The sequence below is a fragment of the Pinus tabuliformis genome, chromosome 1_2 (genome assembly GCF_031772625.1).
Source record: "Pinus tabuliformis cultivar Carrire ecotype Pingquan chromosome 1_2, CPIR1, whole genome shotgun sequence".
Lineage (NCBI taxonomy): Eukaryota > Viridiplantae > Streptophyta > Pinopsida > Pinales > Pinaceae > Pinus > Pinus tabuliformis.
In genome coordinates, this window is record NC_142298.1 from 838,374,995 (window position 1) to 838,389,351 (window position 14,357).

The 14,357-nt window shown below is 39.8% G+C and overlaps 1 protein-coding gene across 1 annotated transcript; it reads right to left on the reverse strand.

Moving 5' to 3' along the window:
- Positions 1-292: 292 nt before the first annotated feature.
- On the reverse strand, positions 293-1,078 carry LOC149208541 (uncharacterized). Its single transcript, XM_089398372.1, has one exon. It carries the CDS (start codon positions 1,076-1,078, stop codon positions 293-295), a length of 786 nt encoding a protein of 261 aa, XP_089254498.1.
- Between the last annotated feature and the right edge of the window lie 13,279 nt (positions 1,079-14,357).

Below are 14,357 nucleotides of genomic sequence, written 5' to 3' on the forward strand. Positions count from 1 at the left end.
CCCCATTCTCTTTTGGCATTTCCCAAATGGTATTTAAATTTTTCCTTCCTTTGGCATATTGCTGGAAGAATTTTGTGTTTTCATCCCCCGCTTGGAGCCAGATAGCCCTGCTCTTCAATCGCCAGCTTTCCTCTTTTACCTAAAGAATTTTCCTTCTAGCTGCTTCAAGCTTTCGGATTCTGTCTCGAGAGTCCAAGGTGGCATAGCCACCACCTTCCGGATCTTCCAAAAGCTCAAGTTCGGCATTTATAACCCTTAACTCCTCATCTTCCTTCAATGTCTTTTGAAGAACCTAGGCTTTAGTTGAAGTCTTCAAACGTTTTAGGTTATTCATGAAAGCCTTACTCTGACTCAGCCCCTCCTCATTAGCTGGCCCATCCTTCCTCCAAGTAGTATGAAAGAGAGTTTCAAAGGAGTCATCAGCAAGCCAAGAGGCATTGAATTTGAAAGGGGACCCAGGTTTTTTGAGAGTTCCTTTTGCCTCCATCAGAATTGGGAAGTGGTCGGATAGGCCCCCTTCACCCACCCAATGTCGAAAAATGGACAATTTTTCAGATAAATCTTCACCTATGAGAAAACGGTCCAATTTCTTACCCACCCAGTCATCACCCACTCTTTTATTTCGCCAAGTAGGTCTGGATTTGAGGAGCGTAAGATCGACCAGATGGGAAGAGGCTATCTTGGAAAGGAAAAAGTCTGAAAGAGGGTCCGCACGAGCATTTGCTCCCCAAGATTCCGAGACCCCCAAAGAGAAATTGAGGTCCCCTCCAATGATCAGATTAGGGTGGGCAAGAAAAGATTTTTGGAAAAATGAAGACCAGAACAGCTCCCTCTCCTGACAAGGCCCATAAACATTAAGGAGAAGAAGAGGTAGACAGAGCTCCTTAGAGTAAAGCTCCAACGCCAGAGAGTGATCATACCCCCAAGCAGAGATTTCCCTGAGATTTCCTGCTTTATAGCCTGTGACCACCCCCCCAGAGCGACCATTTGCATCAAGGGCTTGAAAGAGCCAACCAGGAAGCAGTTTAGATAAAAGAGCTATAATTTCCTCCCCTTTACCAAGAGTTTCTTGAAGCATAAGAATGTCTGGGTTATTTTGTCTGATCAAATCCCTCAAAGCTAGTTTTTTGGGCTGACTAGCTAACCCCCTACAGTTGTAGGAAAGAAGGATCATTTCAAAATGTCAGGGGGTGGCTTTGCTGCTCTAAGCACCCCAGTCAGGGATTTTTGTTTTCCATCAACGATATCCATAATTGCCTTATGCTGAGCCTTTGAAATATTTGATTTCCTCCCTCTCGATTTTCTGGGCCCAATTGGCACCAAGTCCTGCTCTAGACCACCAAGAGCTGTGTCTTTCCCATGACGATTTGCCAGCGATCTCAGGTTGTAGGGGGGAACAGCAGAGGAGGGTACCGACTCCAAAGTTTCGCAAGGGACCAGGGGTTCAACCAGGGAAGGAGAAGGGACACCAGAAGGCAAAGGCACCGAGACAACTAGGCTGTCAACTGGGTGGGAATTTAAGTTCAAAGAGGAGAACTCCATCTGAAGCTGCCTGGAGGGACCAGGCTCAGAACCAGCAGAGACAGAAGCTAAAACAGAAGAACAAAGGGAAAAAGGGGGAGATAGAGGCATACCCGCCTGTGAAACCCCTGCTGTCTCAGCTGCTGAAGTAGTCTGAGAGGTGGTCAACACAGGTGCGTTCTCAGGGAGCAGATCGGGAACAGGCTGCTGCATAGGGGCGCTTGATGTCACGATCTCCAAGCCGGCCTCTAAGTCTTCCTCCAAGGGTTCCTGTGGGGCATCCAAGCCTGGGTCAGGAGCAGGAAAAACCACCGGCTTTCTGGTCACTTTAAAAGGATTTCTTCTACGGCGATGTCCCAGAGGGCACTCTTTGGCCAGATGCCCATATTTATGGCATCTGTGGCATCAGAAAGGCAAATTCTCATAATCCAGCTTTTGAAGGAACTCCATCTCTCTGTATTTTAACGTCATGGCATCCGCAAGCCCTTCTCGGGGATTTAGACTCACAAGAATCTGTGCCACACTAAGATCATCAGTTTGCTCAAAAGACCTGTCAACCTCCAGAAACTTACCCAGAGTGTTCCCAATGGAAGTGAAAACCGAATCAAACCAAAACTGAAGAGGAAGCCCTGGCAATTTAACCCAGACTGGAGATTCGTTCATTTTTCTATCTGGGCATCAAACAAAGGAGTCCATCTGCGAAGGAGGACTGGACGTTTTCCAAAACACCAATTCCTGTCAAGAACCCAATTAACATGATCTTTATGGGAAAAATGTAGAGTAAACCAACCTCTTTCCAGGGCTTTAATCTCCACTGGTTTTCCTAGTGCATTTATCCATTCTGATTGAACCCAGTCCCTAATATAATCAGCCGTGTATTTCCTCCCACGCACTCTGCCTACTAGTCTAGACTCAGAGGCTGCCATAGCTTCTTCTACCCGGATGTCCACTCCTAGGGTGCAGCAAGGCCGAAGCTCCTTTTTTCTGATAGAACTCTGCTTTTTGCGCTTCCCCCCCACCACCGTCGTCTGCACATCACCCACCCCTGGTTCCGTTGATGGCCGTGCTTCAGAACCCTCTACACCGGGCAGCCCCTGGCTCCTATCCTCCTTATCACTATTTGCACTAATGTCACAATTCTCCGAACCCTCAAGCAAGGGCTCCTTTGCTTTCTGTCCCTTCTCAGCAGCTGTGGCGACCCCAGATTCGGGATCCCCCTGAAAGCTCGCCTCTATTCCAACTCCCAATATCTCCTGATGGATTCCAATTCTAGGTCCATGGCCTGTATCTCCGACCTGATTATCCTTCTGAGACCGAGCCCGACTCACTTGAGCAGAGAGATCTGCCAAGCGCCTAGAGATTGAATCCGGTTGTTTGCTTTGATCTGGGGCCCTAAAATCACCTCCTGACACCCAGGGAAACCCTTCTCCTGTGACGGGCCTTTTTCCGGCCTTATCATTTGCAGCTAAAGGCCCTTTCGATACATGCAGCCCACGACTTGCCACCACATCCTCTAGTCCTCCTGTGAGAGGGGGAAAAACTGAGAGATCAGACCCCAAGGATAGGGAAGGAGGCCTGTGAACAACAATGCGATCCCTACCAAAACTTTCACCTCTGGAAGAGCCACCCCTTATGGATGAAACAGCGAAATCAGCCTTCCGATCGTCAGCCAAGTCAGGGAGAGCACCTTGTTCTTTGTTTGGAAAACCAGCTTTCACAGTCGCTTTGGGGAAAAAGCGTTCAAGGTTCTGGGCTGAAACTTCATGCCCCCATACAGTGAGAAGGTCCTCCGGCACCGGATCTAAATCCACAAAATCACGATCGAGCCCCATCCCTGCCATTTAAACCAAACCCTAGCCCCACACCGCTGAAACTGGAAACCCGTGGCAGATCAAAAGTAAACCCCGTCGCGCTGTGTAAAAAACAAACAAAAAACTTAACCTGCATGCTGGCTGGGGTTAAAACCAAGCCGTTTTCCTACCTCGGACGACGCTATTCAATGCTGGCTCGAAAAAGTCCAAATGGGGAACAAGGCCCTGACAGGTGAGGTACGCCTGTCACATCTCATCGCCCGCGTGGCCTGAGGCAGGCCTAGCCTGCAGAAAGTTACAGGTCCGCCATTCACAGGAAAACCCTAGCTCCGCCCCAATTTTCCTGTGTCCCTCATATTCATTCTACCTCCAATTTAAATAGACTTTGTTTTCAATTTTAATATCATTTGTCTTGTCTTTTACGATTGATAACCATTATTTATCTTTAAATTATTAGATTTGATCTTATTTGGTTTTTGCAAACATCCTCCTTAATTGATACTCTCAAAGTTAGCATTGATATATGCATGTTTAATTTTTAATATCAACATTTTCACAAACTTAGACTAATAAAATTATAACATACCTAAGCTCATATATATTCCTATCAAACTTATGGGGTACTCCAAAAAAACAAAATTTATTTGTTATCATTTTTTAGCATCCCATATGTCTTTTTTGGTCATCTACAAATACCCACAAAATTATCATGCCTCATAAACCATTTGTGAGGCTAAATTTGACTTTCAATAACAATAAATTACAAAATTAATATGCAAATATCAAAATACAATGAAAATTAAAATGCATATCTAGAATTCTTTCATTACCCATTAAAATTAATTAGCTAGTGGTAAAGCATTCCACTAGAAAATAAACATGGATGTGTATTTACAAATAAAGCCATGTCCACCAAATAGGTTGTTGAGGAGCAATGTTCCACCCAATCATTGGTGTGTAGGATGAATTCCAACTCCAAGATAGAACATGATGTCACTAAAGCAAAGCAAAGGAACTTATTACATGCCTCTAAAAAACACTCAACCCAAGGCATTACTTTCATACAAACCACCTGCTTAGTGTAGAGCTCTAGTAAAACCAGCCATGATATTCTCTTCCACTTCCCCACATACAACAAGCCAGCTCTAGTAAAACCAGCCATGATATTCTCTTCCACTTCCCCACATACAACAAGCCAGACCTACTTATTCTCCACTCAACAATCCCTCAAAGTACTCACTCTTTAATTGTGTGCTAAAAAATAAACATAGATATAGTTAAAACCTGGGATAAGAAATACTTAACCTCAAGGTACTCCATGAGCAACAATAACAAGATTGTATGTCAAAAGATTTATCTTATCTATTATTGACCATTCATATAGTATTTTCCTCTAACCATCCCACCTTCTTCCAAATTTTTAAAGGCAAACTTTTTCAACTTCTTTGGACTTTTACCAACCCAAAATACATGGAAAGCTCTAGCCATAAGAGCCATAACATCCGTAGAAACTAAGGTGAAATATCCCATGACATAGAAGCTTGTCTCTTCCCCATGCTCATGGAAGCTTGTCTCCTCTCTCATGCCCATCAATTGGTTCCTGATCATGATAAAGGAAAAGACACTGAAAGCAATTGTATTGCATAAAACCCTTATCTCTTCTCAACAATGTAATAGATATGATAGGTGTACTTAATTCAAACAATCATTCCAATGGACATTATATTATTATGAATTTTTTATCTATTGAAGTTATTTAGTGTAGTGGAGAGAAATGATCATTATCCCCCTAATTAAGTTCCAACAAATAGTTAATATCATATCAAACCCGCTGCTTGAAATGCTTGTTTAAATATCCTGCTTGCAATGCTGGTTTCAAATATAAAAATTAGATCCGGCAAAGCTGGTTTCTAATATAAAACTCAGATCAACAACCAAGATTAAGAGTAGGATTATTATTCACATCACGCACGCAATAACTAGAACCATAAAATAGCTGTCATGAAAATTGCATAATTTTAAAATCTCACAATAAATTAAGAAGCTGAATCGATTTTGATTCTGGTTCTGGGCGGTGTACACACTAAGTCCTTATTGGCTTCCCCCTGCTTATCCCAGGCCAGCGCGTGAAATAATCCCATTTTCTCTTCAAAAACTCCACATCTGCGGATTTTAATCTGGGCTTGGCCCTCTTTTCTTCATATCTCTTTCGTGGAGCGGGAGGAGTACGAAGCCCACGTTTAACAGAGCTTAAAATTTGAGATGGGGGCGTGAATGGTTCAGCATCCAAACCCAAGTCACCATGCAGTCCAATGAGCTTAGATTGAGGCGTAGTTGGTTGCTCTTCTTCGGCTAGTTGTGGGGTGGCGTTCATTGATTCTTCATCATTACTCAGAGATTCTTCAGGGACCGATATCATCAGCTCAGCATCATTAATGCTGCTGCTCGTCTCAGTGCTACCATTGATCCAGGCTTGTTGTGGGGTGGCGTTCATTGATTCTTCATCATTACTCAGAAATTCTTCAGGGACCGATATCATCAACTTAGCATCATTAATGCTACTGCTCATCTCAGTACTACCATTGATCCAGTCTTTGAAAGAAAGCTGATGTTTTAAAACTGCAGGCGACCACTTGTGTTCATCATGAGATGACTCCTCCGGGTTTTTATTATTGCCATCACAGTTCTGACATGCCCACAATCTGTTTCCAGACATGCTATTTCATAGACACAGAGCATTAGATTTAACGCAGGTTGTGAATATAAGTGATGTAAATCTAATAAATATAGATAATAAATAATAATTAGATAAATAAAGAGGTATGTCTAAGTATACATGATTCCCTTATCTATCTAGGATATATGCAGGCTCTCAATTTCAATTTTAATATTATATTTTTTCAATTTCAATTGAAATCCAATAAGCAATAAAACCCAGTCTTGACAAAAGTTTGGATGATGTTATGAAAAAAATGGTACTATAATATATGTGAGAGACAATCATGTTTCCAAAGAAATAATACTTGACTGGCCAAGCAGCAATGTTGTGAGCAGAGAAAAGGCAACTGGACCCCCAGAATTTCAGAACACCGCCGAGAGAGGAGTCTGCAATCTACCGGAAGCGGGAATGTGCGGTGATGCATCGATCAGAAAAGTTGGGCGAGTAAATAGGGAACTGCTACGGTTTTCCGTTATCTGGAGTCTTTTCGATGCCACTGTTAATTAATCTTCAGTTCGTTCCTGTTGCATTGATGTGGACCTGTGGTAACTACAGGAGAATCGCAAAGGTCGCCGCCCATTTTTTTGGGGGTAATATTTTGATTAGCGTTGCTTAAGCCGATTTTGAAATATTTATTCAGGATAATTCTCAAGTTATCAGCTTTTTTTTCATAATTCAATTTATTAAATTTCATAATTCAATTTATAATTTAATAAGTAACTTAGTAGTTGCGTGGAGAGCACTCTTCAATATGGTAGGATAGAGATGTAATATTTAACACTCAATCAAAATAAAATTATATTAATTTTTCCAATTTAGTACAAATTGTAATTTTAGTATTTTGATTGAATTAAAATAAAACAAAACAAATTAAAAATACATATAAACCTAGATTTATTTTGAGAGGAATCAGATTTTTTTTCATTCTAAAAGATGTTTGTACTTTAAGAGATTTAATTCCTCTCAATCTTTAGTAGATCTGGAGTTAAAATGGATCTGTTGGTATAAGTTAAATGGTTCATAAAGGTGAATAGTTTTAGGATTCAACTAATTCCATCTTATAAATTAAATAATTGATTTTTTCGTGGGCAGGGTTGAGAGCTTAGCAAGAATTGTAGAAATCCAAGGATGACCCTTAGAATTTTGGGGATTGTTTAGTGGAAGTTTTATAAATTTGGGGATTGGAGACTTTAGCCCTATCCCTTAGTCATATGGTCTATAAGGGGGGCATGACCAAGAGATTATAATGAAGGTACTTAAGTTTGACAGGTGGGATATTAGGTTATTAGGGTATTGGAATTCAAGTTACAAGATTATACATCGAGCAACTTATATCATGAACTGTTGAAACTAATATATCTTGAACATATGTCAACTAACGGGGATTCCTCCCAATATTCGACGATCCATTATCAAATCAAGCAATATTATCAAGCTTTAGGTCTTAGACCATACAACAACTAACATTTATTGTGAACCCCTAATACTAACAAATCCCAATACGTTTGTCAACTCAGGGAGTTTAATTCTGACAATTATTGGTCCATTATTAGAGGGAAAGAGCATTGGGCTATTGGGATAAAATGTTATCTCAAAATCAAGCCCTGGAAGGCTGCAACCCAAGAAGACTTCAAGTAACTATTTCACACCAATCTTTTGACTAAGGCTTAGCCTCCTTAGCCTGAGAGGGCTCTCTCAAAGGATTATTGATTTTGACTATTAATAAGATGGCTAACTCTTGTGAATAACATTGACAACAATGAAGGCTGGACAAACATTACATAAATTTCCATTGGGCTTATGGAGTCAAACATACTACAGCAAACCATGATGATGCCTTACATAGAAGTCAGGGCATTTAGCATTTGGATGTTCAGAATACCACTTATATAAAACCACAGTTTACAAAGACATACAGGAAGTCAGAGCATGATCAATGAATTCTGAGTGATTATGCATTTGTACAACTGTAAAAGAACATTAAAGAAAATATACCATCACACATTCTGAACAAGAAAATCCCTTATGAATCCTGAGAAGTAAAACAGTCATTTATATTACTGAACTCTGTTTTTACATAAGCCAAAATAGTCCTCTGTTTTATAAAATATCCAACCCCCGTTACATTGTTGTTTCAGTTATATATAGAGCTCTTCTACCTAATTGAGGTTCCTCCTCCAGCGTGAGGGGAACTCCAATTCTGCCTATGATGACACCTGCTAACATTTGAAACTAACTAATAAATACAGCAGACTACAAATTGACAACTCTAAAATCCTAAAACAATTAGGGAAATAGCATTTATTAAAATCAAGATGGTGCTCCTACGAGAAAAAGGAGAAAACAGGCTCATTCTCTGACAAGTGGTCTCTTTTAGTTTGACTGTGATAGGTGTCTGTAGTTGCTTGCTGGCCTTTAATGTAACATGTTTTCCAATACCCTGAAATATAGGAAACTGCTCCTGTTTGTCGGTCCTTGGTTTGCCTCAAAATATTTGAATCCAAAGAAGCATGCTTTTATCCTTTAATTACCCAAAATGAAGTAGACTGTCATGTCCTTGATGTGCTGGTCATTTTTTCATGTGTGAAGACAACACCTTTCAAAAAGATTTGTTGATTTGTCAATCATAATTGATTGGCTCAACTGAAACATGCAGCTACAGTAGTTTTGTAGCGCGCTACGAAACTGCTGTGTAATCACAAAACACAGCTTTAACATCAAAATCTTACTATCTTGAGCTTCTTTGATATTGGAATGTCCCTTTCAACCGTCTTGAAGCTATTCAAAATTGTTGTGTGATTTCCTTAAGGAAAGCTTTCTTACTGGCTTAGCTGCATCTGCAAATCTTCAATTTGTCTTTTCATATTTTGTGATTCAAACTCTAACACCTTTGAACATGATTTAACTGCTTTCTTGTAGTCTTTCAATCTAAGACAGCACGCTGCATGATTCGGGTTCTATTTTACTCAGGGAAATAAGCAGAATGTATATGGCCCTGCTTGAACTTTAGTCTTGCCACACCAGCCAGTGAATACACATGCCCTGCCTCAGCAGCATCTTCAAACCAATTTTGTGCCTCCCTGTACTGTTGCCTTTCTAGCATCACACAATCCAGTTGATGCAATACAAGTGCTTTCTGCCTATGAGAAGTGGCACATTCTCTCAATCTTTCTAAAAACTGCACTGTGGTGTCTGACTTCATGTCATCCTCCATGGCTACTTGACTTAAAAATGAGTACAAAGCAAACGATGAATGCCCAATCATTGCCAGTCTTTTCCTGCCTTCCGGTTTACATAATAAGCCGTCAACCTGTGGATGGTGTAAAGACCTTAGAAGATCCCTGAGAAAAAACTGTAGGCAGGAAGCAACCAGCATTTCTGCATTCTCCTTGAGACCATACTCAATAAAAATCACTGCATCATTCACATTTAGAACCAGGGCTGCCAAATAGGTTTACTGTGTCCAGGCAAAGAATTATATTTTGCAGAATGTTAATTCCATGGCATTGATGTTATAAGTTGCAGAGATATTTGAATATAACATAAGCTCTTTGGGTATCTATAAAATACTTGGCAAAGCATACTCAGAGCTGTTAAGGCAACTATCAAGACGGTAACCTACATCTTAGCAAACATTTGAACTCCAGGGATACGCCCAAATCTAGGTCAGATATAACTGTTTATGAATGTCACTTAACTGTTACTGCAACTGAATAGTTTGCATCCATGTCGCAACAGCAGTGCCTTCTGTCCCTTGGACACACATGATGAAGGGGGCACGAGCTTTCTCAGGGAGGGCCTATAGAAAACCATCTAAGCTAAAGCTTTGACATCGACACATTTACAGTTTTTTTAAATTTATCTGACTCAGTTCCCTGCAATCTTTCATGGTCTTCTTAAGCCCGGACTCTGCTATTCTCGAGCACCCTTCCAAATCAATACCTAAAAGGTGCCTGCAACATTTACCAACGGCGATCAATCTTGAATCTGTAAAACCCGATCCCTCTACTTGTAAATGCTTCAAATTCCTAAAACCCTCCTCAATACCGAGACTCATAACCTTTCTACATCCTTTCAAGCATTCATGGAATACCCACATGGATCAAACTGAAAGTCACAAATCTTAGACTTAGGAAGAATATCGTTTATTCCAGAATTAAGTGTAATCTCCATTGCAGACTTGGAGGTATCCTTATAAAGGACAGACACCTTTTTGCGGTCCGGTTGTGTCATGCACATCTCTAATGTATAAACGGGAGGAGCATTTCCCTCAAATGAAGCATCCACAGCACTAGCAGAGTAGACATGCCAATTAAACGCTTTAACCGACACCGTTTGACCTGTAATAAGACCTGTAATCTCCTTATAGAAATGTACAAGTGAATCTAGGTCTTTTAATCCACGATAGTGCACCCTTGATGTCTGGTTCTGTAGAAAGAGAGATGGAAAACTATGAACTCCATTCCTCGAAAGAACACTGGGCATTAGAACAGACTCCTCTTAATTCTATTAACATTGAAAATGTTTAAAACCTGCTCTATGAATGTCGGATGATTCTCTCTCAAGGCTTCCCCATTTTCAGGCCAAACATGTCTCTTCCAAATCCTCTTCGCCCATTTTAATAGCTTTGGGAATAGAAACTGAAACATTCTCAAAACCAGGAACAGGATTGCTAGTATCCAATATGTATCCCGCTGCAGCAGCTTTTCGGGAGATTTTGCCCACGAATATGGACATTTTACTGCGTTAATAAGAGATGACCTAGTAAAGCCTCGTAAATCAAAAAGAACAAAATTCACTGCCTCAAAAACTTGCAACAGATGGTACCCAATCTCTTTTGATACTAACTCTGCTTCCACTTGTTTTTCCACTTTCTTTCCAGCTGTGATTTCAAAAGCACAGATCTTCATGATGACAGTTGTAGCATAACCCATGACCACATTATTCCCCGAATGAGCCTCGGCCACATCACATAATTTTCCTATAATATATTGCGCAGAGTATTTCCCATCAGCTGTTCCATACTCTCCTAAAACCCAGCATATTACTTGCAAAAGAATAGATGGAAGTTTCGGCTCTCCAAGTATCTGCAAATATAAATCCACAGCAGAAGATCTCAATTGGCTATCAGCATCCTCATCATCTTCACCAGAACCTTCAGCAATCTGTCGCATTAAATTATGTGCCACTTTAATATTTACCGGATCTCCATCGTGCTCAAAGACTTTATTCATAGTCTGAATGAACCAATGATTGCTTGGTGCAAAGCGTTCTGCAAGTTCGATGGATCTTGATGCTATTTCTGTTGTATAGTGAGAGTCATTGATGCTGATCATGTAGCTGATCATGCGTTCTGCAATTACTTCAACATTGCTGGATTTTGTCATTTTATAAAGTAAATCCAATGTCTTCCATTTAAGTGAATCATCTGGATCCTCTAAGCAATCGATCACTGCCAATTGATGTTCTTCTGCGAAGTCAGGGTTGACCTTCATGACTCCACCAAGTGCATCAATACCCATATACTTCAAATTGTGGCTGTCACTCTTTAAAAACCTGGATGTCACTTCAGTCGCAGTTTCCAGTAGCTTGGGACTGGGATAAATAGATGTCACCGTTGGTTTTAGAAAGAGTCACCATTTTGTTGCGCTTAGACTTCGGCATCTTTGATGCTGGGAGTAAATCAGAGCAGAACAAAGGCCAAAGTAGCAAACACGCTTAACAGAATACAGCGTCAGAGCAAGGGTTTATCTTCGAATAGAGTTTTTGTCGCGTTAAATCTAGTTGAAGGTGTTGCTTTGTGCCTTTTAAATGAGGCATGTGGATTTCTGGAGGGAAACAGAGCTCTGTACAATAGGCATGCTAGGATATTGACTTCCACTGGATACCAGAACTTTGGCCAATGTAGTGGGATTATAGGAAAAACCTTGAGAATGAAACGCAACAGTATTATTTGTATATTGATGATAAGATCCAGCACTGTGACATGTTGAGTCAGATATTCCCACAGAATCCATAGGAGACAGCTGTGAAATATTGGCTATGGATTCCAACAATTCCCCAATTTCGTAGCGCAGCCAGTGCAAAATATGAATTATGCGCTACGAAATCACCTAGACAATTTCAGCTTTGAAATTTTTTTTCTTGAGTGATAACAGGGATATTGAGTTTTCAATGTTGGAAATACTTTGAATAATGCCCATTGAAAACCCCCAACATTGATGGTTCCTAATATGTCTACCAAATCATGGAAATTAACTTCATTGGTTGAGATTTTTTATTAGATTTGGCAAAGAGTCATGAACAAAGTTTTATGATTTTTTTGGTGGCCTAGTGATCAAGGGGAGAAAATTTTATTTAATAGGAAAAGTGTAGTTGCAATGGTTGATGATTTGTTAATCAACCTATCAAATGTTGACTACCAAGACCTCTTGTCATCATCTTTTGGAGTACCGAGATGTTGGAGTATTGGGATAGTGCTTTCGGAACATCGACTATCAGGTATTAGGAGGTCGATACCCTAGCTTTCAAGGTTTCCTCTCAATATCAATGGAACCCAGTATAGTTCTAACGTGGCAATTTGGCATGGCAAGATCTGATGTGCCATGCTAGTGTGATAGTTTAATGTGGTATGACAAGACTTGACATGGTATGTTGGCGTGGTAGTTTGATATGGCATGTAACATGGTAGGTCGGTGTAGCATGCTAACATGGTGAGTAAATGTGGCATGTGGGAAAAATGGAGTTCCATGTGTCTTCCATGTGGACAGTACGCACACTAACGTGGCACCAAGGGGAAAATCTTCTAGTGGCCATAACTTTCGACCTAGAGCTCGGGTTTGGATGAAACTTACATCGTTAGAAACGTCATGATGAGCAGATTCAAGATGAAAGAGACCTTTGAAATAAGTTTTAAGGTGGTTGAAGGAAGAGGAATTTTGATAATCCTCATCTCCATAAAGTAACCTTGGAGGTTGGGTCGAGATAACCTGCACCCTTAATCAGACATTAAGGGGTTGTGTTTATTATATATGTTTATGATATATTACATATGAATGGGTTGTGGTGTAACAACTTCAATTGAAATATTTTAATGACCTTGTAAACATTGATAACATGGTGTTTCTATAAAGACATTGGCATTTTGACATTTAGAATGTAGATATTTCCATGTGATTTTACTAACAACATTGTTAAATGAACATTTAGGAATTAACATCAGTTCTCATATATTTAAAAAGAATGATTTTTTCATGGTTGAAACACTTGTATTTCTAATTTCTGTAAGGTAGGTTCTCGATTCAACAATATGGGATGTCCTTGCATAACCTCTTGAAGTACTTCCCAAGTTCAAGATGGGTTAGTGTGGTTCCTCTACACCTGGGACGCCAGAATTTCAAACCATGAACCAGGAAGGGCATAAATGCGAGAAAGGCATATCAGGTAATGATTGTGAGGCCCCAATTCTGAAAAGGATAAGGGGAGCCCCTTCCAGGTAGAGAACCCTCATCTACCCTTCTATAACATCAAATAGAATCATATCAATGTCATTTTTTTATCCCAAATATAGTAGTGATATTGCTTCTCCTTTTTGCTTTAGAGCTTTCCTAACTCTATTAAAATAGAATCAATTGTTGCTAGAAAACAATATTGTTTCTTGGAATCAAATGTTACAAATATTGTTCCAATTAGTATAAACTTAAATGAAGTATAGATACAAACTATAGTTGATATCATCTTTGCTTTCACTAGGATTTGAGCATAGTTAAATGCATAAGAAAGAAATTTGTTAGATATTATAGTATGTCTAATTATTGAGATTGATCGAGGGTCATCTACAAAATGGGGGAAGAATAGTCCTAGTAAATGTCCCCTATGCATGATCTAGGAGGAATCCAATTCACACCTTTTTTTTCTATTGTAGCTATTCTCATCGACTTTGGAGGGAGGTTGAAGGGTTTCTAAGTTTTGATCATCTATGGAGTGGTTGTAGCCCTAAGGATAGTTTTCAAATATAGTTCTCAATAAAGGATCTTGAACATATGTCAACTAATGGGAATTACTCCCAATATTTGACAATCCATTATCAAATCAAGCAATATTATCGAGCTTTCGATGTTAGACCATACAACAACTAACATTTATTGTGAACACCTAATACGAACAAATCCCAATATGTTTGTCAACTCACGGAGTTTAATTCTGACAATTAATGGTCCATTATTAGAGGGAAAGAGCATTGGGCTATTGGGATATTGAGTTTTCAATGTTGGAAATACTTCAAATAATTCCCATTGAAAACCCCC

Bases quoted from the DNA above. Each gene is read 5' to 3' on its own strand.
- LOC149208541 (XM_089398372.1), bottom strand. From the start codon at position 1,078: ATGCTTCAAGAAACTCTTGGTAAAGGGGAGGAAATTATAGCTCTTTTA.